Below are 24556 nucleotides of genomic sequence, written 5' to 3'. Positions count from 1 at the left end.
ACGAGGATGAACACCAGTAAGTTCAGAGATCTGTGATGTAGACTTGCCAACAGAAGGTGACTTTAACGCCACAATTAAGGTGCGGGTGTAAGGATCAGTATTAGGAGACATTGTAACGATAGATACAGACAAATCGTACAGCTACTCAGCTCAAAGGTGGGAGTTGCGCCAAGAAGAGTTATGCCGAAGCGCCGAGATTAGCGTGGGACAAAACTTTTGTGAGGCACCTCCGTAGATGGATTTGGAACGCTCCTCAAAGGGATTTTGTAGCACGTTATTGGAGTATAACTGGTTGATTACGCTTAGTAAGACCTAGGTCGATGCAGCTAGTATAGTAAGCTCCAGCCATGGTAGGATCATGCTCGCACAATACGCTGACTAGTTAGCAAAGTAACGTCAAGATATTGCTACCTACTTCTTTTATATTCAAGTTACAGCAGTAGTAACGGATATTTCGAGAACTCCGTCAATACTGCGTATAATACGATGTATTACCAGCGTGTGTCCTTGACTAAATCACGCAGTGCATCCGTACGCTAGATAGGCGTTCTATTTTAGCTAGAGCTGACTGTCCTGACTTGGTGCTAGAAAGGGGTATTGAAATAGGAGTCAGCTTACGCGTGGTTACGATACCCGTTGACCAGCCCAGGTATGCGGGGCTTTCATCTCGATCAGGCAGGCTGGTTCCGGACTTGAACAGTACAATAATTCGTGTGTCACACCCTATGGGTATAATACCCAATCAATACAAGTGTAAAATGGCTCCGTCATGCGAGGCGGCGGGCTGGTTGGAGAAAACACGACATTTCTCCTATTCGACAGCTGGGATAATATCATGAGTGATATACCATGCCAATAACGGCAGGCCCAAGGGAGCCTAGCTGCTTTTGCTCATGACATGGCTGCGTCGGAAGTTCGGGCTAATGCAGACACGAGGCGGGGAGCCAGGGGAATAGGTGCGCTGCAATAACCAGCCTCTTGAGAATGAAAAGCTCAACAGAACCCAATGCTCAGCATACTGCGCTTTTTGATGTCAAAGGAGTTCACACCTCGGAAGTTGATGTCTGACCAGTTGCACGGATTCTAGCCGAATATCAGATGAAGATCATGTCACGACGACCTCAAGCCTGTACTGCTGGGACAAGAAAAGAAACTCTTCAGAGCATGCAATTGTGCACCAATTCGATCGACGGCATCCTGTAAATCAAGAATCCACCAGTGCTCAGGCGCCCATACAATCCACGGCAACATGGAGAGTAGTAGTCTTCTCTCCATTCCACCATTCCCGCACGGACCGCAAGCATGACGGACAGCCACGAGCCCAACACCAACACCACGCACCTTGACAATCTCCGCGTCCAACCCGCCTCCAACAGCCGTGCAACAGCCGAAGCCTCCACACTCCACGATAACAAACAGCAACTAGAGGCTCAACTAGAGGCTCAACCCCAAGAAAACGCACCCCTCAATTGGAAGGAGCCAAGCATCGCCATCTTGGCAGCGCCCTGGAAACAGGCAAAATGCGCCTCTCACTGACGTCTGTTGCGTCGCCAAAAATGGGGGTGTGAAGCGGGGGAAAGGAAGAGAAGATTAGAGAGGACGGAAAGCCGAAGTAACTAAAAAGGAGGGCGTGTGCCCCCGTCCTGTTTCCGGCTTGATGTTGTGCAAAAAAAAGGCATCAAGATGATGAAATCGGGTTCAATTGCTGCAGCGTTGTGGGCGGCATCGGCACTCGCCCAGTCGCAGTATGGAGAGAACCACGTCACTGTGAATCGTGACTCGCAGCTCCTGGAGCAAGCGGCGTTTCCCGCACCCAATGTGACGCTGTATAGTCCTGCGTTCATGGCGAATGCTTCTTTCGACGCAGGATGGTATCAAGGCACAGAGGGCGCGACGTCGGCATCAGCCCTAGGTATGGAACCTCCCCCCCCTCCCCTTCTCGAATCCCGAAGATGCCCAACTTTGCGAGAAAGAGAAACCCATCTAACACTCACACAGAACGCTTCATGAGCGGACTCGCGGCCAAGAATCCCTCGTGGATGACATACAACACGGCGCCGTTTCTCAGCGAAGAAGGCCACTCATTCCCATACATGTACCTCTCAACCAACAACAGCACCACCAGCACTCCCTCAACCTCCAAGCTCAAACTCTGGATCCAAGGCTCCGTCCACGGCAACGAGCCCGCAGGCGACGAAGCCACGCTCGCACTCCTAGGCGCACTCTCTGCAAACCCAGCCTGGGCATCCAGCTTCCTCGCAAGCCTCGATATCCTAGTGCTACCGCGCTACAACCCCGACGGAAACGCCTATTTCCAGCGCACGCTCGCCACGAACTACGATCCGAACCGCGACCACACCAAGCTGGCGCGGCAGCAAACGCGCGAGCTGAAAACGTGGTTCTCGGCATACGCACCGCACATTGCGCTCGACATGCACGAGTACGGCGCGGGCACCGTGTACGCGGGGGGGTATCACAATGCGGCCGATGGCATGTTCAGCGCAGCCAAGAATCTGAATATCCACGCGTCGATCCGCCGGATATCCGAGGAGCTGTTTGCGCCCGCCATCAACGCGTCGCTCATGGCAAAGGGGATGCGCGGCGAACAGTACATGACGGCTGCGAGTCGGGGCACGCCGCCGCGGCTGGTGGAAGCCGGGACAGATGCAAAGATAGGGCGGAATGCCATGGGCCTGACGCAGTGCATTACGTTTCTGTTCGAGACGAGGGGCATAGGCATTGCGGAGCAGGAGTTCAAGCGCAGGACCGCAGCGGGCTTGCAAATGATACTGGGGGTCCTGGAGACGGCGCGCGACCATGCTGATGAGGTGCGGCGTACGGTTGACGAGGCAATTGAGCAGCTTGTCCACGGGAAAGAGGATGTCGTGGTGACCGACTACGCCGAGTATGCGGGGCGGACGTTTACCATGGTGGAGCGCAGCACGGGAGCCGTTGTGCAGCTGCCTGTGGAATTCGCGAGCAACACGCCTGCGACGGCGAATCTGACGCGCGCCAGGCCCCGGGGCTACGTTATCCCACGCGCGTGGGCCGATCTGGCGGAGCGCCTGCGCGTGTCGGGTCTGGAGGTTGAGGCAATGCCAGAGGCGTTCCAGGAAGAGGTCGAGGTGTACAACATCACCTCGTCGAGCCTGGGGTCGTCCTACTACGAGGGCACCATCCTCAACACCGTGACTACGGAGTCCTCCATGCAGAAAGTCTCTCTGCCAGCAGGAAGCTTCTTCGTGAGTGCCGCGCAGAAGAACGCAGGCCTCGCCTTTGTCGCCCTCGAACCCGAAAACATCGACTCGTACGTTTCGTTTGGAATCGTCCCCATGGAGGTCGGGGACCAGTACCCCGTGTTTAGGAGAGCATAGAAGCTGTCTGTCAAGGTATTCCAATAAATCGTCTTGGTATCGACATCTACATGCACTCAACTCGAGTACCAGTATAATAATACAAACATTATCTCCGTCCACTAGTGCCTGCTATGCCGTGACATCTCCGCTTTTCGTGCGCTTAGCATCCCTCTCTTCACCCACCGCCGCGTCAGCACGTCGCTTGCCCTCGTCTTTCTTCGCACTGTCCTTCTCTTCCCGCGCCACGCGTCGAGCCTCCTTGTCCTGCTTCTCCTTTTCCTTTCTGAGCGCTTTGCTCTCAAACTCATGCCAGTCGCCCTCGAGCTCTTTCAGCGCCTCTGCTCGTTTGGGCATAGGAGCCTCACTGGTGAAGAAGGGGTGTTCAAGCACATCGGCGGCCGTAGGACGAGCATTCGGATCAAAGAGGAACATGGCCTGAAGCAGCTCAAATCCCATAGGACTAACCCGGTCCTTGTACTTTTCCTCAAACGTCGACTTCTTGCGTTCCGTTGGACGAAGAAGCTCAAACCACTGCATGTCGACGATGCCAGGCCAATCCTGTACAGTAGGCGTCCCAAGGACATTGTAAATCTTATCCAACTGGCTAATTTCTCCGCCATCGCCCGGGAAGATGGCGTGGCGAGTGAAAATCTCCACGAGCACACAGGCCGCCGACCATATATCGACTGCTGGACCATACTGTGTCTCGCCAAGCAGCAGCTCCGGTGATCGGTACCAGATAGTAATGACGCGATTGGTGTAATCCAGCTTGCCACTCTTGGAGTAGAAACGAGCGAGACCGAAATCAGCCAGTTTCAACTGACCCGTATTGGATACGAGAATGTTAGCTGCCTTGATGTCGCGATGCAGCACCCCGCGCCGATGGAGATAATCCAGGCCTTCAAAAAGTTGCTTGGCCAGGTCTTTCTTGTGCGCTTGTTCGAGTTTAAACGTCGGATGGTTCAAGAGCCCCGTGAGATCGTGAGACAGGTACTCAAAAACCATGTAGCAGTCGTTCTTTTCAACCATGACCTCTCGTAGATTGACAATGTTTGGATGGTTGAGTGATTGCAAGAGTTTGACCTCACGGATGGCGGTAACGGGGAACTGCAATATGTTAGCGCAACATCAAGCTTCCGACAGGGTGATACACATACGCCATCGCGTTCGCCCTCCATACGAATCTTCTTCAGTGCTACCATGTCCTTGGTGTAAACATGCACACCCTTGAAAACCTTTCCGTACGTGCCGGATCCAACAACCGACTCATTTCCTGGCTTCCTGTAGTACACTGATTCCGAATTTGCGTGTTCTGGGGCTAGGATAGGTCGTGGCTTCATTCGCTTTTTCGTGATCATCTTCGTCTTTGGTATAGGAGGCGGCGTCCTTCGTTCTGGTCGAGCACTGCTTCGTGCATCGCTTCGTGAATCAAGCCGCCTGTCGTCCGATCTTCGCGGCGGATATGGCTCTCGGCGGTCTCTCATGTCTCGCAAATCCCGTGAATCTCGTAGATCGCGCATGTCCCTCTCTCGCAAATCACGCCCGTCTCGAACATCTCGGGGATCCCTGAGGTCTCGGTCTCGCGGGTCTCGGAAATCCCTATCCCTACTGCGGTAGTAGGGGTCACGAGAATCCCGCATGTCTCGAGGGTCTCGATCGCGAGGATCTCGGTAAGGCGGTTTGCGATCGTAGTAATTATCATATCGACGGTCTCGCTCTCTAATGTCTCGCTCGCGGTTGCGGTCGTAATCCCTCTCTCTTGGTTCCCTCTCCCTTTCACTTCTTGACTCTGCATAGCGAGGCGCTGGAGCTGGTTCGCGTACTGCTTCAACCTTTGCTTTTGGATCTAGTAGCGACTCTTTGGATGGTGGCTCGGCTTTGTCCGGCTCATCTAGACCGAGTTTTGCTTTGCTGGCAGGGGGCACTGGGTTCTTGGTCTTGAGCGAGAATCCAAACCCAGATTTGGGTGCTGCTGGAGCTGGAGTAGATGCCTTGGTCGAGGGGGCGGGTTTAGCCTCCTCCTTTGGTCCCTCATCCTCCACACGCAAATCCTTGGAAGGACGGAACGGGTTATCATCGGCATCGACAGCGGTGGATTCGGTTGGTGCTTGCGACACAGGAGCCGGTTGTGGGCGTGGCGCTTCAGTGGCAGGACGACCGCCTCGTGTTCCTGACGCTGGTGTCCATGACAGATTGGAAAATTGCGTAGGTGCAGTGCCTCGTCCCCGACCACCAGGACCAAAGGGACCACCCCCACTAGGACCTGAGAGCCGCCGATCGGAACCATGAAAGCTGTTGCCGCGGAAGCCACCATGTCCACCTCGATGTGCAGGATTCTGAAATCCCGATTGGGGATATGGCTGGTTTGGGTAATAACCAGGGGATTGGCCTTGATGATATGGCGACTGGCTTGAAGTATAACCACCGTGCATGGGAGACCTATAAGAGTCAGCTTGAATATCATCAATACCACGTGAGAAAAAACTGACCCGTGGTTGGGGTACGATTGGTTGTTCCAACCCCCTCTACCGCCGTGGTACGGCGACTGGTTCTGTGGGGAATATTGATTGTGCGGAGGATAGGGCGGGGATTGCTGGAACCCACCACGGCCCTGGTACTGGTAGGCTCCCCTCATCTTGTCGTCGTCTCCACGACCCCTCGACGTATCAGAGTTGTAGCCCGAGCCAGGCGTTGGTGAGCCCTTGCGCGAAGTGCGCTTGCTTGTGTGAGAAGACTTTGCGAGTTCCGTATCCTGATCCAGGCGGTGTCTTGACTTTGGCGCGGGAGAAGGCGATCGGGATGGACGCCGTCGTACAGGCAGGCGGGGCGAGCGACTCCTGCGTGGTGACAATCTAGCTCGCTTGGAGCTAGGAGGCGAACTTCTGCGATAAGAGGCAGGCGACCGTCTGCGGGGCGGCGAGCGAGATCTGACGCGTCTAGGACCTCGGCTCCGACTTCTTGTTCGGTCCCTAGTAGAGCTGTGTTTGTAAGGCCTTTCGCGAGTGTGACCAAAAGGTGGAGTCGACCTTCTGTCGGGCCTCCTGGGCGACAATGCCCTAGGCGACAACTCACGCCTGGATCTCCTATCCGACGAAATCGATCTCTTGCGTGAGCGATGCGATGCCGGTCGGTAATGCTTATCAATCGAAGGCGACTGGCGCCTGTGGGAAGCGGACTGGAGGTAGGCGTCTGGCGTACTTGGTCGAGGCGCTCGATCGCGGTCAGAGGGTCGAGACCGGGGCGAGTGTGTCCTTGCCGTCGTCTTGCCCGGGGAGTCTGGACGCCGTGTCCGCGAGCGCGAGCGCACCGAGCTGCGGCTCCTCGGTCGTTTTACGCGTTTGGACGATCCTCGGGGAGATGGGGAGCGGCTGTGGTGGTGCTTGGAGGATGACGGGGTCGTGTCGCGGCGGTGGTGGTGGTGGTGCCGTCGATGGGGATGGGCAACCCTGTCTGCACTGGCTTCCCTCTCAGAGCCTCGATAGCGATGCTCTCTCGAGGCGCCGCGGCTGCGCCGACGCGTGCGATGCCTCTCCAAGCTTCTGTCGCGAGAGCGGCCTCGCCTGTGCTTTTCCGACGAGCGGGTGTCGTTTTCGGGGACGTGATGACTGGACGAATCTCTGCCCGCTCGTGGCGCTGGCGACGAAGTCCTGGGGTCGTAGCTCCGGTCTCGCTGACGGGCTTTGGGTCGTTCCCTATCTCGATCAGACAAATCCTCTAGTCTCCACTGGTCTAAATCCTCAGCCCGGCGCAGGGCAGCCATAGAGGCAGGAGGATCATCAGAAGTCGCAAGGTTGCAGCATCAAAGGTTGGCGGGTCAGAGCCACAGCCTAGCCGAGCCAGAAGGAAACTCAAGCTCCCCAACCCCAGCCTAGCAGCCGAGCAGTGGAAGGGCGGATAAACAAGTAAGAAAAAAGGATGCCACTGCGACTGTTTCCGAAGAAGAGCCTGGAATGCGCTGCCTGATGTCAGTGCGCTTCTGAATGATGCTGTTGCTGTCGTGGCCGCAGACGCTGCAGCTGTAGCGTCTTCGCGCCGGCCGGTCTTTCGCTTTGCCGCTATCGATGACGCCAAGACCTCGTGACAAGGAGGCCCTCCATCGACAAATGCATTGCTGCCTCCCCTTCCATTCCGCCCATCCATCCCCCCAGCCTGCCGCCCCTCGCCCGCTGTGGCTCTCCAACCCCAGATTCTGGCCTCTGCGCATCAACAGCAGCCCGCCAAGCTTCACGACAACTATCTAGTGCATGCAAACAAAGAAAAAACGACAAGACCCCGCTCGTGGGCAGGGCCGCCCGGCTTTTGAAGCGCGTCGAGAAAGCAATTGTTTTTTTAAGAAAAAAAAGGGCATGTGGGCATGCATCTGGCTTGACGACTATCGGCTCGGAGAGTGGGTGTCGGCAGGCCGGCTAGACAGGAAACCATTTGGGGTTGAAAACTCCGGCGGAGCCTCATTTGACGGTTGAGTTGATCTCCGCTGAGCCGTAAAGCTGGTCCGTGGTAGGATAACGCGGGCTCGTGCGAGCAAAGACAGTCCACCACAAAGGGGGGGCGGCGGCGACGAAGCACATGGTCGTCTACACCAAGAGGCGCCGAGCAGGAGCAACAAAGGTGCAGGGCGGGAGAGCGCCGGGATCCCACAGACAGCAACATGCAGCTTAAGGCCACTGAGTAGTCTAGGTGCAGCCGACTTTGCTACTACCAACTGAAGAGTCCCAACAAGACCATGTTCAAGCTATTGTGACCGAGGCAGCCGGCAAGCCAACAACAGCCCGGCGAATATGTAAATCTTCTGGATACATGCTCGGCACATGCCCATGCGAGTGATGAGGGTGATGAGGGTGATGAGGGTGATGATGATGAGAGGTTGCGGGGGGGCGTACCCAGCCGTGACCGACAGGTGACGGGCAGCTGAAGCCATAGTCTTTCCCACCTATTCACCAGTATAGATGCAGTATACACCAGCGGTGACACAAGCGAGGGTTAGTGTTAGGAATGCGACAGTGCGAGGAGTGCGAGCCGTGTCCTAGAGGAGTGCGCGCACTGGAGAGGTGCCAAAGGGCTCCTGGCGGGTGTAATACCGTTCCCATCATGCTCCGATGGACGTGAGTGTGTAGCGCCATGTTGCGCTATGCGATGCGTGGCCTCCGAGGACGCAGATGCGCAATATCATGACGAGGCTGGGGGGTGGTGGTTGTTGTTGTTGTGGTAGTGGTAGTGGTGGTGGTAGTAGTGGTAGTGAGGCAAAGGCTGGGACGACGTGGTGAGAGAGCCTTGGGGCGTGCCCCGGGCATCTTGTTGTCGCAGCGTGCCCCTCCTCATCGTCGTCGTCGTCGCTATATCAAGGACCAGAACGGAACAAGGCGGCATCCATGGCGCCGATGGAATGCAAGGCCCGCGAGATGCGAGTTGATGGGGGCGCGAGGGCGAGGGCGAGATGGGGGGGTGTGTGGGATGGGATTGGTGTTGGTGAGTGACTGCAGCCGCCAGCTTTAGCGGGCCATGGGGCCATGGGCAGGTGGCCGTCACGTGACCCCTCATCTCCGTATCTATCTGGTCCGATCAGGGTCCAAGCGGTGCGTGGCGTCATGGTACGCTAGTCCGCATTTCGCCGACTGCGGACAAAGTTAATTCCCTTGTAGTCATACGGTCCCGGTTGCATTGCGCTCGGGGGGGCTGCAATAGATATTAGCGGCGCGAAGTAAATGCACCGCATTTCTCGTCGCAATCTGGGAAACTGAGCCCTCCTGCATGCCTTTTGTCTGACGCCCGCAGCCTCTTTATATATCCACACTGTTGTTGTGCCTGTGTACTGTAGTTTTGCATACCCCCCCAAAAAAAAAAGTTGGAGACGCTATATCCACCACGACCTACTCGTTTCGCCCCCGCCCCCGCCGTCATGAACACCGCCGCTGCCGCCGCAGAAGACACGACCAAGCCCCGATCCGCCGTGCCAACACACATGATGAACGGAGACCCGCCGCTGCGCCTGGCAATGGAGGCGCGCGATAAGAAGGAGCGGGAGAACCTGTTCAACGCCATCGAGACGTCGAATCGAGGGCGCCAAGTGGTAAACTTCGACGGGCCGACTGGCTATTTCCCCGCAAAGGCTTTTGCAGCGAGCACTGCCAACGGCAGCGAGCCCAACGGACATGAGATGAGCAACGGGCACGCGGAAAACGGAATCCACGACGAGGGCGCCGCGGCCGTCGTCCAGACGCCGCTGGCTACGAGCCGCGCACACAGCCCCTACACGCAGCACCCCACAATCGACTTTGACGGGCTTAGCTGGCCCAGCAAGGGCACACGGCAACGGAAGGAAGCCACCGACGAGGAGAAGGCGGAGAATCTGAAGAAGCTGTCGGGTGCTGTGCGTACCATGCTCGAGTGTCTGGGGGAAGACCCTGACCGCGAGGGTCTGCTGGATACGCCGGAACGATACGCAAAAGCCCTCCTGTTCTTTACAAAGGGCTACGAAGAGAACCTGCGCGACATTGTCAATGGCGCCGTTTTCCACGAAGACCACGACGAGCTGGTCATTGTGCGGGACATTGAGATCTTCTCGCTGTGCGAACACCATTTGGTGCCTTTTATGGGAAAAGTAAGTCCTGACTCCTCTGGCTGTCAGCAGAAATGCATTCTTACACGCTTGTCCTACCAGATGCACATTGGCTACATACCCAACCGCCGCGTAATCGGTCTCTCCAAGCTTGCCCGCATCGCCGAGATGTTCGCCCGCCGCCTCCAGGTACAAGAGCGTCTTACCAAGCAGGTCGCCCTTGCTCTATCCGAAATGCTTCAGCCACAAGGTGTGGCTGTGGTGGTGGAATCAAGCCACCTGTGCATGGTGATGCGCGGTGTCCAAAAGACCGGCTCAACAACAACAACGAGCTGTATGCTTGGCTGCATGCGCTCGAGGGACAAGACGCGCCAGGAGTTTCTCAATCTTATAAACAGGGGGTAGGTGGCGGTGCCAGTACCACGCAGCGACGAACAAATTCATCATTGGCGTTGGGTTGCGTTCGATTTCTTCATCAGGCGTCTAGGTTTGGGGCGAGGAGTTCATCACTCTCACTGGATCGGGGAAAATTGCGTTCCTACATGTACATATACATGCATAAGCAGACGCACGCGGCCATTCAACAGGCTTTTCCTTCGTTTCTTCTTTGCTTTTTTTATCATACATAGTACATACATGCAGGTACTTTGCATGCATGCTCGGTAACGGCATCATGCTTAGATAGGAAGCAGTTCCGCCTATCCAAAATGGACAGGAAGCGCACGTGATGAGGACATGGACAAAGATGCTTAGACCGTGTCAAAATAGAATCAAATTATCCCATCAACACTGCTGCAGAGCTCAATACCGAATAACATGAATATCAGACGTCCAAATTTTCTTCTCCACTGTCCGTCCATCAATTGAAAAACGCCTCGACCGTACAGTTAACAGGAACAAAGCAACAACTCCAAATCTGGAACATTACGCTGAGGGCTTCATCGGCTTTTGCCCATAAACCAACGATACCTCCTGGTACGCATGGATACGGCGATCGCGGAGGGCCTGGCGCATCAGAGCCAGATAGACCTGGACTTCTTCAGGAGTCCATTTCAACAGCGTGGTAAGCAGGTACAGGCTCCACCCCTCTATGCCCTGCTCCCAGTTGATGCGGTTGTAGAGACCGAGCTCCTTGAATCGCTTGTCGGCCGGCCAGCCGCCAATGGGCAGCTTCCAGCGGTGCTCTACCACGTTGACAAAACCAGCCGCTTCGATACCTGCCTTTGCTTCGTCGGCTGTGCGCAATGATTTGCCAAATCTGTCGCCGAGATCGAGCGAGATCTTTCCCCACTTGTCCAAGATGGAATCAGGCGCTATGGTGCCGTCGTCGGATTTGGGCACGACAGACATTTCCAATTGTTCAATGAAACCACCAGGCTGAAGGTGGCTGGCTGGGTCAGTACGGGAGTAGAGACTGTTGGATTCATATGCACATACTCCAACGCCTCCTTGTAAAATGTTGGCCAGTCCGCAACACAGCCAAACAAGGATCGAGCATGGATGAGGTCAAAGCTCTCTTTGCGATACAGCCAGGGCTCGGTAAAGTCGTCAACCTCAAAGTGGAGGTTGGGGGGAATCATCGAAGGCTGCGTAGGGCTGAGGTCGGTTCCCAGTACCTGCAAGTGTTAGACGGGGATTGGGACCAGTCTTGCCATGGCGTACCGACCTCGCACGAGGGGTATCTGTCAGCAAAGTCGCTGTGGGCAGCGTGTTAGTTTGTACGGCAGATGCAGGCGAAAGACTGACATTGCCCAGATTCCTGGCAGGTTAGTTTGCGGATCCACGGATTGCGTCGATGGTCTGCGTACCGGTGCCCGTGCCCAAGTCCAAGACGCGCTGGACGTACGATGATCATCAGCACGGGGGGCCTCCAAGCAGCGTGCCTGCATGCAGACATACCACGGGGTCCTTGGTCAAGGGAGCCATGAACAGCTCGCCATCGAGTAGCAGGAGGCATATGTGGTGGCTGCCCGGTCAACAATGACGTAACGCAAGGGGGTCGAGGTGCATACACAATGTCCAGCTGCTCTGCCTGGGTCTCGTCATTGGGTCCCCCTGCGCACAGTTTAGGAAGAGCAACGGGAAGAGGCAGGCAGGTGGCGCACAGTACGAGCCCTCCTTGTAGGCATGGTAGCGGCGGCCGTTGCGGTATTTGTAGTTGACCACGGCGGATTTGAGTGACGTCGTCTCGCTTGCATGCGTGTTAGAGGGCGGCGCAGTCGGCGAGCGAGGTGTGGCCACGAGACTTACGAAGCCGAGTCGTCGCCAAAGGCTGAGTCGGTATCTTCGGAGTCCTGTGGCAGCGGGTTAGATTGGAGGCGTGCATGCAGCGGCGCATGGGCTTACGAAAGCAATCTGAGTCCCGATTTCAGCCATGGCGGGTGCGAGGTGGGCAGTGACGGCGTCGTGGGGGTTGCAGGTGTTGAGGGCCGGTGGATGGGAAGCGTGGTGCCCTCAAGCCATGAGGTACCGTGAAGCTGCGGGGTGCTTCCCAGGGCGCGGCACGGCACGCTTGAGCCGCGCCCGCTACTTGGCGCTATACTGGGCTGGTGAGCCGAGATGACAGTGTATGTAAGCGCCATCTCGATCTCGGATGCTGGCCTCACGCGGGCGCTGGAGGCGTGTGCAATTGGCCGTCTCGCCATGGCCTGGCAGTCGGGTGCATCTGGGTGCGCCTGCAATTCGCGCGTCGGGTGTGGTGCAGCCAAAGGGCGTCGGTGCAGGCAGCGGGGTATGTGGTTTGCGGCGATGAAGGAGGGGGTGCTTCGACTGGCGTGGACCGATGGATATGCGTGTAGGTGATGCAGATGCAGATGCAGATGCAGATGGGGATGTGGATGTGGATGTGAGATGGGCGTGCATGTCATCCGATGGTGTGCTCATGCCCGTCTGGTGCCTGATTCCGTCCCCACCAGCACCGGCACGTGACGTGCGCCAAGCACACGGGTTGGTCACGGCCAGACGTAATCAAGATTCCAGGCCGTGTCGCTGCTCGAGAGCTGGAGCCCATCAAAATCGCCAGCTGGACATCGTCGCCGCCGTCACTCACTCACCCCTTTGCCAACGCTTCCGCGGCCCCAGACGACGCCGTCTCCCCAGTCAATGGCGGCCCCCGACGACGCGCCCGCCACGGCGGTACTGCTGCTCTCCGCGGGCCTGGCAGCCCTGGTCGCTTACGCAGTGGCGGCTGTCACGTACAACGTCTACTTGCACCCACTGGCCAAGTTCCCCGGTCCGCCTCTAGCTCGCGCTACCGTCTACTGGAAGGCATATGCCGAATGCGTCCAGAACCGGTCCTTCTGCCACTACCTTGTCGAGCTGCATGCCCGATATGGTGAGAGTTGCCTGCTCCTACACACCGTCCACTGCTAACCTGCCCCGTGCCCGGTGTCTAGGCGACGTTGTGCGAGTCGGCCCCAACGAGGTACATCGACATATTCTTACATTTGCATTTGCCCATGTGCATGCAGCTACCCCCAGCCCCGTCACTGTGCCGCACACACGCTTACCCGCTTTCTGTCTAGCTCCACTTTGCCAATCCAAAGGCCTACCACGACATCTACAACAACAGGAACCGCTGGGACAAGGAGGCCACCCTGTACCAGAGCTTCAACGAGGACAGGTCCAGCTTCGGCTTCCTCACCCATGCCGAGGCCAAGGAGCGCAAGCACGTCCTGAACCCCTCCTTTTCCCAAGCCGCTATCCGGAATGCCCAGCCTCTCTGCATCGACAAGACAAAGCAACTGTGCGCAGCTTTCGAGCGCCAAGCCAAAGCCTCCAAGAGCATCGATCTCTTCCTCGCCTTCCGCTGCATGAGTGTCGACGTCATCACCACCCTGTGCTTTGGCAACCCCATCCATGCTGTTGACGCCCCCGACTTCAAGGCCCCTATTGTCGTCGCCCTGGATGCATCGACGCCCGTTTCCCTTTATTTCAAGTACTCTGATCTTTTCAAGAACTTTATTCTGAAATGCCCCCCAAAACTATCGCGAGTGCTAAGCCCCTTGACGGCAGGCCTCATCGACCTGAATGAGCTGCTTATGCACCAGATTAATGATCTGACTAACAATCCGGAAAAGCTCAAACTGCTTCCTCATAACATGACAGTTTTCCACCGTCTGATGGATCCTGACGCTCATCGTGACAAAAAGGTTCCTTGTACCGGCAGCCTCTACGAAGAGACACAAGCACTCATGTTTGGAGGCACCGACACCACCGGCAACACGCTCATGGTGGGGGCTTTCCACCTGCTCAAGGAGCCCGCCGCTTGGCAAAAGCTCAAATCAGAGTTGTTGGCAGCATGGCCTTTACTCGAGGGGGAGGGGCCCACGCTGTCAGAACTGGAAAGTCTGCCCTACCTGAATGCAGTCATCAAAGAATCCCTGAGGCTGTCGTCAGGCGTTACTTCTGGCCTGTTGCGCATAGTTCCTTCCACGGGCGCGACTATATCAGGAGTTGCTGTGCCGCCAAAGGTACGAAAATTTTGCTTCAGATATGAAGCATTGAGACTGACAGGGTTAGACCATTGTGTCGTGCGGTAGCACTTTTGTCCATTACAACGCCGACATCTTCCCCAAGCCCGACAAGTTTGTTCCTGAGCGCTGGCTCGAGACACCCGACCTGGACAACTGGCTCGTCGCTTTCTCCCGCGGCCCACGCATGTGCCTGGGCATCAAGTGAGTTTGACTCGTTCATACAAGCTTCCTTCTGCCAAAACTAATGCAACTTTTACAGCCTTGCATGGGCGGAACTTCGTCTTGCCTTTGCCCATGTATACCGCAAATTCGACATGACCCCCGCCAAACCACTGTACGCCTGCACTCCCGTTATCATTTCATTCACTATATTTTTGCTTCTGCCGCTGACCATGGACAGACCAGATAAGCTCTTGTGGCGAGACGTATTCTTGCCATACTACTACGATGAACATTTGCAGGTCAACATGCAGCTTGTAAATGCCTAGATTAGGGAAATAGAGGTAGGTTGATACTGTAATGAGGGTAGGATAGGAATCCATGTTTGGCTGCCATTGTAAATAAGATAATCAAACTAAACAAGAAATTGTAGTTGTCTGACTTCAAGCTACACGCACGCTAAGAAATGTCTATCTGACAGCCGAGATCTTGTAATGACGATACCCAGAAACCCATCGATGACCTCCGACTCACGTCAGACTGCATCAATGCAGCACAGCCTTCTTGACGCCAAATCTCTTGGATAGAGTGACCCATGCACCAACATAGGCTAGAGTCCTGAAAGTGTTGGAATTGGCATCGTCACCAAAGCCGTCACGCAGCGCATTGGCAACAACCGCATAGTCGACAAAGCCCAGCTGTTCAACCGCCTCGCGAGTCAGGAGCTTTTCAAACATACGATGGAGCGGCCCGCCACGAGGCCACTTGGTCGGGGCAAGGAAGGGATGCTTCTTGCGGCGGTACAGCTCATCAGTAATGTAGGGCCTGACGGCCTCTCGCAGAATCCACTTGGCCGTCAGTGACTGCAGCGCCTTGCCCGAAGCCTTCCACACGGGCCCGTGGTCGGCGCCGTTGACCTCCTCGCTGGACGGGGGAGTGTATGCGAGCTTCACGCTAGGGGGCAGCGAGTTGACATACTCGGCCAGGTGGTGGTCGAGGAAGGGGGTTCGCGCCTCGATGCTGTGTGCCATCTCGGTGCGATCGCCCAGACACGACAGCAGCACGTTTGCCAGCGAATTCTTATTCCACATGTACTGGGCCGTGTGCAGAGGGTGCCAGCGGTTGCGCATCTTCTCCTGGACGTCGGGCGCGTGCGAGGCGTGCAGGACGGTGCGGCAGTCGAGGTCGGCGTTCTGCTCGCGCACCCACGGCGCAAACAGCTGCAGCGTCGGGTGCCATGCCAGCAGCGAGTCGGCAAAGCTGCTGCCCTCGGCGGCGTACGTGTTTGCGCCAATGTGGCGCCAGATGGAGCGCATCTCGTTGTCGGCGGCGCGCTGCATGCTCTCGCGCAGCTCGTGGTCGAGGGCAAGAGGCGAGTCGGGGAGAGCCAGGTCGGCTTCTCGCAGAAACTCTGCTGGGAAATAGGGGTACCCAGCGAAGTGCTCGTCGGCGCCCTCGCCCGTGAGAACTACCTTGACGCCGTTCTCGCGGGGGAGCTGGGAGAGGGCGAACTTGGCCACGCAGTTGAGATCGAAATGGTGGTGCTCGCAGTGGTACGCGGTATCGGCAAAGTCGAGAGCGAGCGTCTCTTCAGTGACGTCTTTCTTGAGCACCTCGACGCCCAGCCACTTTGCCGTGCGCTCGGCGATGCTGGATTCATCGTAGCCGGACTCCTCGGGGAAGCGCACACTGAAGCATGCAACTCGCGTCGCCTTGGAGCTTCCAATCTTGATGTGCTCCTCGCGCGCCAGCTGCGTCACGATGCCCGCCACGGCAGACGAGTCAATGCCGCCGGACAGATAGACACCGACGGGCACATCGGCCCTCAGCCTCAGGCGAATGGATTCGACGAGGCGCTCACGTACGCCCAGGACCATCTCATCGATTGTCCTCGTCTCGACTTTGGTCTGTCCAGTGTCAGCACTCAGTTGCACAAAGTATACGCCAAACCCACCTTGTCCTCGTACTCTGCATCCCAGTACTTGTGCGTCTCGATGCCTCGCTCATCCGTAATCTCCATCCAGTGGCCCGGCAGCAGCTTGTGCACGCCCTTGAACAGCGTGCGGTCGTCCATCATCCAGCCGCTGTCGACAATAGCCTGAACATCCCATTCGGGCTCCCAGCCCAGCGGGACGAAAGCCTTTGCCTCGGCCGCCAGCAGCAAGCGGTCCTTGACGACAGTCCACACCATGGGCTTGATGCCGAAGCGATCACGGCCAGCAATCACGCGGCGACGCCCCTCGCGCCCGTCAAACAGCACAAAAGCGAATTCACCGCGCAGATGCTCAAACAGCCCGGGCGCACCGTGGATCTTGTACAGCGCAAGCACCAACTCGCTGTCGCTCTCGCTGCTAAACTGGTACCCATGCTGCGCCGTGCATTCCGCCCGCAGGCGATCGTGATCGTAAATCTCGCCGTTGACAATGGCATGCAGCTCGCTGCAGTCACTATGCAGCGGCTGGCGTCCCGACGGCGAGAGATCATTGATGGAAAGCCGGCAGTGGCCCAGTGCTACGCGTCCGTCGTCGCTTATCCACATGCCCGACTCGTCTGGCCCGCGGTGGTTGATTGCATCGATGGAAGCCTGGAGTTTAGCTGCGAGCACCGTGTTATCGGGGTCTCTTGCTGCGCGCGCAGTCTCGTATCCCGCGGCGTAGCCCGCGGCGTATCCTTTTGCGAAATCGGTGGTTTGCACGTGGCCGTTGATACCGTTGGCTTTGGCATGGCCGTTGACGCCGTTGGTTTTGGCATGCCCATTGACGCCATGCTCACCACGTGCGTCCCCATTGCCATGATGGGACGCGTTGCCTGCATGTCCGTTTGTGCAAGACGACGACAACGACAATGTGTGTTGTGTATCCGGGGGAGTCTGCGTCGCAAGGCCAATGCTAGCCGTGATGCCGCACATGATTGATGGGGATGAAGAGAAACAATAAACAGCGTCTTGCTTTTGCCTTGGTGAAACAACCAACCAATGAACAGAGGTGAGGGGGGATGAACGAACGGGCGTGTGAAAATGGAAGCTGGAGCAGGAGAGAGAATACCTAGAGCGAAGGCTCCAGTGCTTCTGATATAAATAAACAAGAGAGCCTTGTAGATTGTATAATACTTCCTAGATGTTATACATACACACCCAAAAAAAGAAACTGCGTTTATCAAATCCCCTCTCTCTCTTTCTCTCTCTCCGTGTCGTCGGAATACAACACTTTGACACTTAATTCCGTCGAAAAACACCCATCTACGGCACCGACGACCTTGGTCACTCACGGCGACATACACAGACGTGCAAAACACCGAACCAATTTTTTTTTTTTGGTTGCAATTTTTGTTTCCGCGCCGTTACGGAAATCGCTTGGATCCGCGCCAACCAACTAACCATGCATGCACACCTTGTCTCACCCACATGCACATGCACATGCACTCTTACTGTAGACTCTTAGACGCATCCGTCCATCAGCGCACACACACACACACACACCCAAATCCAGCTAAGTACCGTATATTAAGCCAGTCCAGTCCAGGCTAGGCCAGGCCAGGCTAGGAATACCTCCTCTAAACAAGCCAAGCAAGAAAAGTAATTTCCGCTCCGAAACCGCTCAGCTCAGCTCAGCTCAGCTCACATCACCTTGGCCGCCCGCCCGCCCGCATGCCCGCTGCTTAGCCCAAAACAGGAATGTATTGCGTGGTTATTTGTGTTTTTTTTTGTGCATGGTTACTGTACTGTACTTTAACGCATTTGTGCTTGTTGCGCGTGTCACGGATCGAGATGTGTATTGGATCTAGATTAGCTAGCTAGATAGATAGATAGATAGCGGTGCTGGTGCGGATAATGGTAATGGTAATGGTAATGGTAATGGTAATGCTGCTGCAGGATAGTGCGGCAACAACCAAATCGGGTTGATTCCGAACCCCCCACCCCCCCCCAACGTCCCCGTCATTCCCGCCATCATGGCCATTGGGTGTTGGCCATCAGCATCATTGTGCTACTTGATTCGTAAGAATGGGGGGTGGTGTGATGGGCATATTCGGCGCCGGACAAAAACTGCGTACAGTAAGTACGGGGGAAATTGGAAAAAAAAAATCAAAAATCTGCGAGTGGATAAGTAAAAGGAGATTTGGACGTAAGTAGAGAATATGTGGATGTGGGAGGGGGAAGAGGGACATGGGGGAAATGGGTGCGTGGGTGCAGATGAGTATGCAATGGGGGTGTGAGTATGTGGAAGATGTGCATGCGAGGGCAGATGGGGGATTTTTTTTTAGTCTCTTGCTGGGTTGGATTTATGGGAGCGAGAAGAAAAGGGGAAATGAGTGTTTGTGGTGGTGGGTTTGGGCTTGAGAGTGAATGGGTGCATGGGGACAAGTAGGTGGATAGGTAGGTAGGTGGGTATTTTAGCAGACGCTACATACTATTCTCATACTCGATGTGTGGTTCTAGTTTAAGGGATACAAAAAAAATAAGTGTAAATGCAAATGTGTGTGTGCGTGTGTGTGTGTGAGTGAGTGTGTAGAGATGGAGATGGAGTGTTAGCCACTGCAAGTAGGTAGATAGTACGTGTGTAATGACGGTCATCTTTCTAGTCATGTGTGCAAAGACAGGAGAGATATGTAGTTTGAGAATTTAGCTGAGGATGTGGGACATGGGAATTCCATTTCGGGTTTTGAAGAACATCTCAACACATGTACATACATACAAAATCATGCCATTAATTCCAACACATCTACTCGTTAGCAGCACCAGATGGCTTCGGCCACGACGTTCGTTTCCGCGGGGTCATGTAAAAATTCATGGGGCGCGTGACGAGAAACTCGGGGTCGTAGACAACCGCTTCAGGAGACGCGTCTTCGAAATGGTAGTGGTAGACGAGTTCCAGCAGCACCATTTTGACTTCTGCAAGAGCAAGGTTGAAGCCGACGCAGCCGCGACCGCCAGCCGCAAAGGGCGTATACAGGCCCTTTTTCCTGGCGTCGGCTGCAACGCGCTGGTCGGCCCAGCGGTCTGGATCAAAGCGCGCAGGGTTCTCCCAGTGCGCGGGATTCTTGTGTAGACTAGGGAAGCAGGTAATGACGACGCCTCCCTTGGGGATCAGATAGCCGCCAGGCAGGACAACATCCTGCTTTGCGTTCCTCGCCGTCTGGAAACTCGGGCTGTGCACGCGCTGTGTTTCCTTGACGAAGCAGTCGAGGAACGGCATGGCGTGCACCTCGTCGTACGTCCACGCACGCTGACCGTCAGCGCCGTGATCAATCATTTCCTGCAGCAGGCGCTCCTGGTTGCCGGGGTACGTGACGAGCGAGTAGAGGGCCCACGACAGCAGGGATGCGCTCGTCGTGAAGCCGGCACCCAGCAGTACCACGACGTTGCCCAACAGCACGTCGCGGGGGAGACCCTCGCCGCGCTCGTCCCGGGCTCGACACAGGAAATCGGCTACACATGCCGCCCGTAGTGACGCCGCGGGGTCCGTCACCGCCAGCGGGCCGCCGCCGACCGTCACGCTTGCATCCATGGCACGCTCCACCGTCGCAAAGAGGTCGTTGCGCACTCTGCGCAGCCGCGCGGGCTCGCCAAACGGCAACTTCCCCCACCACCGCGGCCGCAGCGACATCTTCTTCATCAGCGACAGGTACTGCCCAAACAGGCGGATCGCGAGCGTCGGCGGCGTGTCGATGGCGGCAAAGTGCTGCACGTCCTGTCCGACCATGACGCGCCAGATGACCTGGCCCGCCAGCTTGAACATGTAGTGGTAGACATTGAAGGCCAGGTCACGCTCGGCGAGCTGGTCGAGCACGGGGAAGATAGCACGAGCGGCGTCCTGGATCTGCGGCGCGTGGTGCGAGACGGCGCGTGGCGAGAGGGCGGGCGGGATGAATTTATGGCTAATGGCAAAGGCGGGAGAGTCGCTGTCGCACGTGAAAAGGGCCGTCTGCTCCTGCATGTAGTAGAGCGGGTGCGTGGGGTCCGACGTGGTCTTGGTGAAGAAGGCGCCCTCGCGCAGCACGTGACGCGAGATTTCCGGGTCGTTTGTGTGGTACACGACGGTTCCCATGTTGACGGTCTTGATCATGGACCCGTAGCGCGCAAAGAGGCGGTCGTAGTTGCCCAGCGCATCCGGGTAGATTTCGTAGTGGTTCCCGACAATGGGGAGCGGACGCGGGCCGGGGGGCTCCTCGATGGAGGCATCCGGAGAGACGCGCAGTTCGACCGGCACGGACGAGGATTGGATGGCTTCAAGCGAGGAGAGATGTCCATCTTTGCTGCTGAAGAATTGCAGGGCTGAATCTGGTCAGTGTCGTCTGCATGCGGAATCACTTCAACTTACGTTGTGCATCAGCAAAAGGAAAGCGGGTAGCAAGGATGGTTTTCAACTGTTCGACAGTCTTGATTGCAGATAGATCGACGTCTTGGGCCCGCTGCGTCCCATCGCGACCGATGAAGAATGTCTGATACATGGTGTAGGCAGCAAGGCGTGTTGGCGAGCAGGAGAAGCGGTGGGGGGAATTCCCTCTGACTTTGGGAAATAGACATGTTGAGAAAGGCGTTTCATGGCGGCCACATTTGAACAGCAGCGAGCTCACCAGAGTATCTTGGGCCAAGCGGGCTGGTAGGGTGAGACGAAGGAGATGCGTGGGTTGCTTCCCTGCTTGGCACGGAGCGCGGCCAATTCAGGAACTCCGAGTCCGCATGCGGAAGGCGACTTAGTCATCATGGTGGATGTTGGTCATCGTCGAGCCAAGCATGTCAATTGTTAAATTGATATTCGGGACGACATGGGCAAACGTCTGATTCCTCGCGCGGGAAATTGAATCACTGAGCAGTTCGAATCACCCGTCATAACCATGGGCAAACCAACAATCCCTCTTTTCCAACTCTCCCAGCACAACACGCAGCAAGACCTCTGGATCGCCGTCTTTGGAAAAGGTATGCTATCTCCATCTTCTAGTACTGTCTTCCGTTCGAATTCTCTCTGACCACGCCACAGTCTACAACCTCACCGCCTTTGCCAAAGACCACCCGGGCGGCATCGACGTGCTCTGCGAATGCGCGGGTACCGATGGCACCGAAGTCTACGAGTACGCAGGCCACAGCGAGAGTGCTCTGAGTGTGCTAGACCGGTTTCAAGTCGGTGTGCTGGAGGGCCACGAGTCTAGTACTTCAGTTTCGTCTGCAGCGGCAGCGACGGCGAGTGCTGCTGCTTCGACGGCGAGGAAAGATGGGAAAGCTGCGAGATTGAAAATGCAGATTCGAGTTCCTAGCATGGTTGGGCTGGGGGGTGTGGTGTTTCTCATGGCGTTGCTGGTGACCGCACGAGTCTGCTGGGGTGGTGTTGGAACACGCTCGGGTGCTGCATCGGAGAACTCGACATTGCTGCATCCTCTGAGCGCATTTCTACTCGGACTCGCGGCTACGTGTGGCGTGGGATTTTCAGGCTTGGCCATGGCGTACACAAAGTTCAAGGGCACGCTGAGCCAGGAAAAGGATGTGTTTGAGTATCCGTCGGTGATTCCTGTTAGGCGGTAGATGGGCGCGTTGACCAAGTAGCCCCGTTTGCTTGGGAGCTGATTTGTATTGTAATCTTGCTATGCTGCGATGGCATGATTTGTTGCAGCTTTTGCGCTATGGTGGGGAAAGTGAAAAAAGGGGGGGTCATCATCAGTCACGTGTTGTCATGGTTGTCCTTGTTACTGGTGGAAAGAACAAGCATGAGAAATTCTCAAAGCTCGGCTACCCGAATATCGTATTCATCTCTTCATATGTCATGACATTAATAATAATACAGTGGCTATAAAACTTTTAAAATGACTTGGTTGCCGATGGGCTTGCCGAATCCATGAGTATGGATTTGGCAGACCCCATTCTTCGCTCCGCGTCCGTCAACAGGACAAGGCACACGCTGCGACTACCCGCCCGGCTCTTCAGCCGCTCCAACAGCCGCGCAAACTCTGCTAGCTGGACGCTGACGAGACAGCGCAACACCAACATGCGCTCCTCACTGCTCTCGATGCGGTACGTTGAGAACCACATGTCTCCATCCGTCACCACGCCGTCGCCTGACGGGTCCCAGCCCGAGCCATGGCCAAACTCCATGTCGGCGCCCCAGTCCAGCGGAGCCGAGATGGAGCGATGTCGCTCTTCACCCCGCCTGCGGATGTTTGCATAGCACACGGCGATTCGCTCACAGATGGTGCTCATGTACTGGCCAGCCATGACCAGCAGCATGTTGCTGTTGCTATCCGACGCCGATGCGCTGCACCGGTCGCAGTCGAGGATTGTGGTGCAGTGCGAAAGCGCTCCGCGAAAATACCGCAGCAACACGTCGATGGGCACATGGCTGCTGTTGGCGCTCTCGGCGCACAGCTCTTCAAAGAGCGTGGCGGTAAATGTCCTGCACAGACACCGACCGTCGTCGCCAAAAGTGGCCGTGGGGGGCTGTAGCAGGGAAGAGTTGAGGGCGTCTGGTTGCTGTGCCTCGAGCTGCAGCTTTTCGCTCATGGCCAATGCCGACTGCAGGTCTACTGGCGGCGCCATGAGTTGTGCAAAGCTGCTCGGACTGGCAATGCTGCTGGTCGACGTGGTGAAGTCGACGCTTTCAGGGCCTGCTGGAGCATGGTTAGCGGACTGTGCATGCATGTGTCTGTTGTGCTACGTTACTTACCCAAGGTGCTGTGGTCTTCGCCGAGAATGGAATTCCACGCGATTTCAGCTGTCATGTCTGCCGAGTTGGTGGGGGTGCCCAGCTGGGTGGACAGCATCGACTCAAGCAAATCGTCAGTGTCCATTTGCCAGTCACCCAACCCGCCCTTGGCACCGTCCTCGCGTGCATTTGCTTCAGCCGTGGCCAAAGGAGGCGCCAAGGGCGGAATTTCGTCTTGCTGCTTGGTGTCGGGGACTGGAGTGGTGCTGCTGCTGGCGGCACTACGGGTGCCATCGTTGCTGGCCTGGCGTTTCCTGCGACCAGTGCGGTCGCGGTACTTGCATTCGACTGACATGGCGATGCATCGGTCGCAACCAGAGCGCTGTCCACTGCAGCGGATCTACAGCGTGGTCAGCCGAAGGAGTGGCCCAAGGTTGGCAGGACAGGCAAACACTCACCTTGCGAGCTCGGCACAGTTCACACGAAGCATGCGGCTTATCTCGTCGATTTCTACTCAAGGCCGATGCAGGATCTGTGTTTTCCACAAAGGTCAGAGGCTCGTGCTGCAGATCACAAACTAGAGTGCCAAACATGGTTGTTTGTTTTTGTGTACTGGATCCGTTGATGGCGGTGTGGTGCTTCGTCCGTGGCCAGAGCATATATACATGTCCACGTGCAGTCGCTGGATAGATTCCGGGCCAAGTGCTTGAGTCGAGGCTGGGGTGTGAGGTGCATGCAATGTGCCTCATGGCTTGGTTCCCGAATGTCGCAGTTGCCTGTCAGATGCTTAGATTCCGGCTTATTACAGTGCCCGTGCACCAGATGAGCACCATCGCCAGTTGAGCACCCCCAACAACTCAATATAGTCAACAAGATGAGGCTGTAGAGCCACCACAAATCGTAATAAAATTGCGCAAAGCTAGTATTATACTATATACAGGCCTACGAAAGTTTTGGCTTATTCAGAAATTTTTTTGGAGGGCGTTATCGGTCGTTGCCGTCGACTACGCGGTGGAGCAGCTCGTGCAACCCTTGCGGCTCCCACCACAGCTGGAGCAACACCACCACACTTTTGACGCTTTGTAGCTGGCTTATGAGGTTTTGACGCTTTGCGCTTACCCGATTGGGGCAATTGTATAGCTTTGGCAGCGTCGCGGAGGCTTCTACGATGCTCTCTTTCGGCTTTCTCTGCAGCCTTCCGCTTTCTGGTCTCCTCCCAACCCTTCTCCCGCTCAACACGGGCTGCTTTTTGAAGTTGAAGCTGGCAATCACGAGCTGCCTTCTTGATCTCGGCTTGCTCGGCTTTTTGAAGCTTTTCAAGCTCGGCTTGTTGTTGTTGTTGTATCTTGTTATCCTGAACTCGTTTGACGCTTGTTGGTG

General features: G+C 56.2%; 10 protein-coding genes across 10 annotated transcripts; 4 read left to right on the top strand and 6 right to left on the bottom strand.

Moving 5' to 3' along the window:
- Nucleotides 1-1683: 1683 nt before the first annotated feature.
- On the top strand, nucleotides 1684-3374 carry SETTUDRAFT_155630 (uncharacterized protein; the record flags this gene model as incomplete). The annotated part of the gene is made up of 2 exons (XM_008030486.1): nucleotides 1684-1912; nucleotides 1999-3374. 2 exons carry the CDS (start codon nucleotides 1684-1686, stop codon nucleotides 3372-3374), a joined length of 1605 nt encoding a protein of 534 aa, XP_008028677.1.
- A 111-nt stretch (nucleotides 3375-3485) lies between these two features.
- SETTUDRAFT_93572 (uncharacterized protein) lies at nucleotides 3486-4714 on the bottom strand (the record flags this gene model as incomplete). The annotated part of the gene is made up of 2 exons (XM_008030485.1): nucleotides 3486-4463; nucleotides 4514-4714. 2 exons carry the CDS (start codon nucleotides 4712-4714, stop codon nucleotides 3486-3488), a joined length of 1179 nt encoding a protein of 392 aa, XP_008028676.1.
- A 207-nt stretch (nucleotides 4715-4921) lies between these two features.
- SETTUDRAFT_63509 (uncharacterized protein) lies at nucleotides 4922-5991 on the bottom strand (the record flags this gene model as incomplete). The annotated part of the gene is made up of 2 exons (XM_008030004.1): nucleotides 4922-5795; nucleotides 5846-5991. Coding segments are annotated over 2 exons (1020 nt in total), but the record flags the coding sequence as incomplete, so codon positions are not given.
- Nucleotides 5992-9244: 3253 nt separating this feature from the next.
- Nucleotides 9245-10683, top strand: SETTUDRAFT_42971 (uncharacterized protein). The gene is made up of 2 exons (XM_008029985.1): nucleotides 9245-9954; nucleotides 10015-10683. Exons 1-2 carry the CDS (start codon nucleotides 9253-9255, stop codon nucleotides 10315-10317), a joined length of 1005 nt encoding a protein of 334 aa, XP_008028176.1. The 5' UTR covers nucleotides 9245-9252; the 3' UTR covers nucleotides 10318-10683.
- Nucleotides 10684-10685: 2 nt separating this feature from the next.
- SETTUDRAFT_164523 (uncharacterized protein) lies at nucleotides 10686-12277 on the bottom strand. Its single transcript, XM_008030484.1, has 7 exons — nucleotides 12259-12277; nucleotides 11812-12206; nucleotides 11721-11748; nucleotides 11659-11671; nucleotides 11579-11609; nucleotides 11350-11528; nucleotides 10686-11299 (listed from the first exon to the last, which is right to left on the bottom strand). The coding sequence occupies exons 2-7, from the start codon at nucleotides 11836-11838 to the stop codon at nucleotides 10837-10839; spliced, it is 741 nt and encodes a 246-aa protein (XP_008028675.1). The 5' UTR covers nucleotides 11839-12206; nucleotides 12259-12277; the 3' UTR covers nucleotides 10686-10836.
- Nucleotides 12278-12994: 717 nt separating this feature from the next.
- Nucleotides 12995-14875, top strand: SETTUDRAFT_139333 (uncharacterized protein; the record flags this gene model as incomplete). Its single annotated transcript, XM_008030483.1, has 6 exons — nucleotides 12995-13246; nucleotides 13308-13336; nucleotides 13437-14384; nucleotides 14434-14588; nucleotides 14647-14721; nucleotides 14788-14875. The coding sequence occupies exons 1-6, from the start codon at nucleotides 13015-13017 to the stop codon at nucleotides 14873-14875; spliced, it is 1527 nt and encodes a 508-aa protein (XP_008028674.1). The 5' UTR covers nucleotides 12995-13014.
- Nucleotides 14876-15091: 216 nt separating this feature from the next.
- SETTUDRAFT_42969 (uncharacterized protein) lies at nucleotides 15092-17454 on the bottom strand (the record flags this gene model as incomplete). Its single annotated transcript, XM_008029984.1, has 2 exons — nucleotides 15092-16453; nucleotides 16501-17454. The coding sequence occupies 2 exons, from the start codon at nucleotides 17452-17454 to the stop codon at nucleotides 15092-15094; spliced, it is 2316 nt and encodes a 771-aa protein (XP_008028175.1).
- A 1731-nt stretch (nucleotides 17455-19185) lies between these two features.
- On the bottom strand, nucleotides 19186-20993 carry SETTUDRAFT_180347 (uncharacterized protein; the record flags this gene model as incomplete). Its single annotated transcript, XM_008030482.1, has 2 exons — nucleotides 19186-20823; nucleotides 20864-20993. 2 exons carry the CDS (start codon nucleotides 20991-20993, stop codon nucleotides 19265-19267), a joined length of 1689 nt encoding a protein of 562 aa, XP_008028673.1. The 3' UTR covers nucleotides 19186-19264.
- A 408-nt stretch (nucleotides 20994-21401) lies between these two features.
- On the top strand, nucleotides 21402-21678 carry SETTUDRAFT_63376 (uncharacterized protein; the record flags this gene model as incomplete). Its single annotated transcript, XM_008030003.1, has 2 exons — nucleotides 21402-21462; nucleotides 21524-21678. Coding segments are annotated over 2 exons (216 nt in total), but the record flags the coding sequence as incomplete, so codon positions are not given.
- Nucleotides 21679-22335: 657 nt separating this feature from the next.
- Nucleotides 22336-23769, bottom strand: SETTUDRAFT_33346 (uncharacterized protein; the record flags this gene model as incomplete). The annotated part of the gene is made up of 3 exons (XM_008029934.1): nucleotides 22336-23141; nucleotides 23198-23576; nucleotides 23635-23769. The coding sequence occupies 3 exons, from the start codon at nucleotides 23767-23769 to the stop codon at nucleotides 22336-22338; spliced, it is 1320 nt and encodes a 439-aa protein (XP_008028125.1).
- Between the last annotated feature and the right edge of the window lie 787 nt (nucleotides 23770-24556).

The sequence above is a fragment of the Exserohilum turcica genome (assembly GCF_000359705.1).
Source record: "Exserohilum turcica Et28A unplaced genomic scaffold SETTUscaffold_4, whole genome shotgun sequence".
In the NCBI taxonomy this organism is placed as follows: domain Eukaryota; kingdom Fungi; phylum Ascomycota; class Dothideomycetes; order Pleosporales; family Pleosporaceae; genus Exserohilum; species Exserohilum turcicum.
Note: the sequence above shows the minus strand (reverse complement) of the source record. Positions and strands in the feature narration are given on the sequence as shown.

Coding starts and splice junctions, on each gene's coding strand:
- SETTUDRAFT_42971 (XM_008029985.1), top strand. CDS start 9,253: ATGAACACCGCCGCTGCCGCCGCAGAAGACACGACCAAGCCCCGATCC. Junction 9,955..10,014: donor TGGTGCCTTTTATGGGAAAA/GTAAGTCCTGAC, acceptor TTGTCCTACCAG/ATGCACATTGGCTACATACC.
- SETTUDRAFT_164523 (XM_008030484.1), bottom strand. CDS start 11,838: ATGGCTCCCTTGACCAAGGACCCCGTG. Junction 11,529..11,578: donor ACAGATACCCCTCGTGCGAG/GTCGGTACGCCA, acceptor TAACACTTGCAG/GTACTGGGAACCGACCTCAG. Junction 11,300..11,349: donor TTTTACAAGGAGGCGTTGGA/GTATGTGCATAT, acceptor TGACCCAGCCAG/CCACCTTCAGCCTGGTGGTT.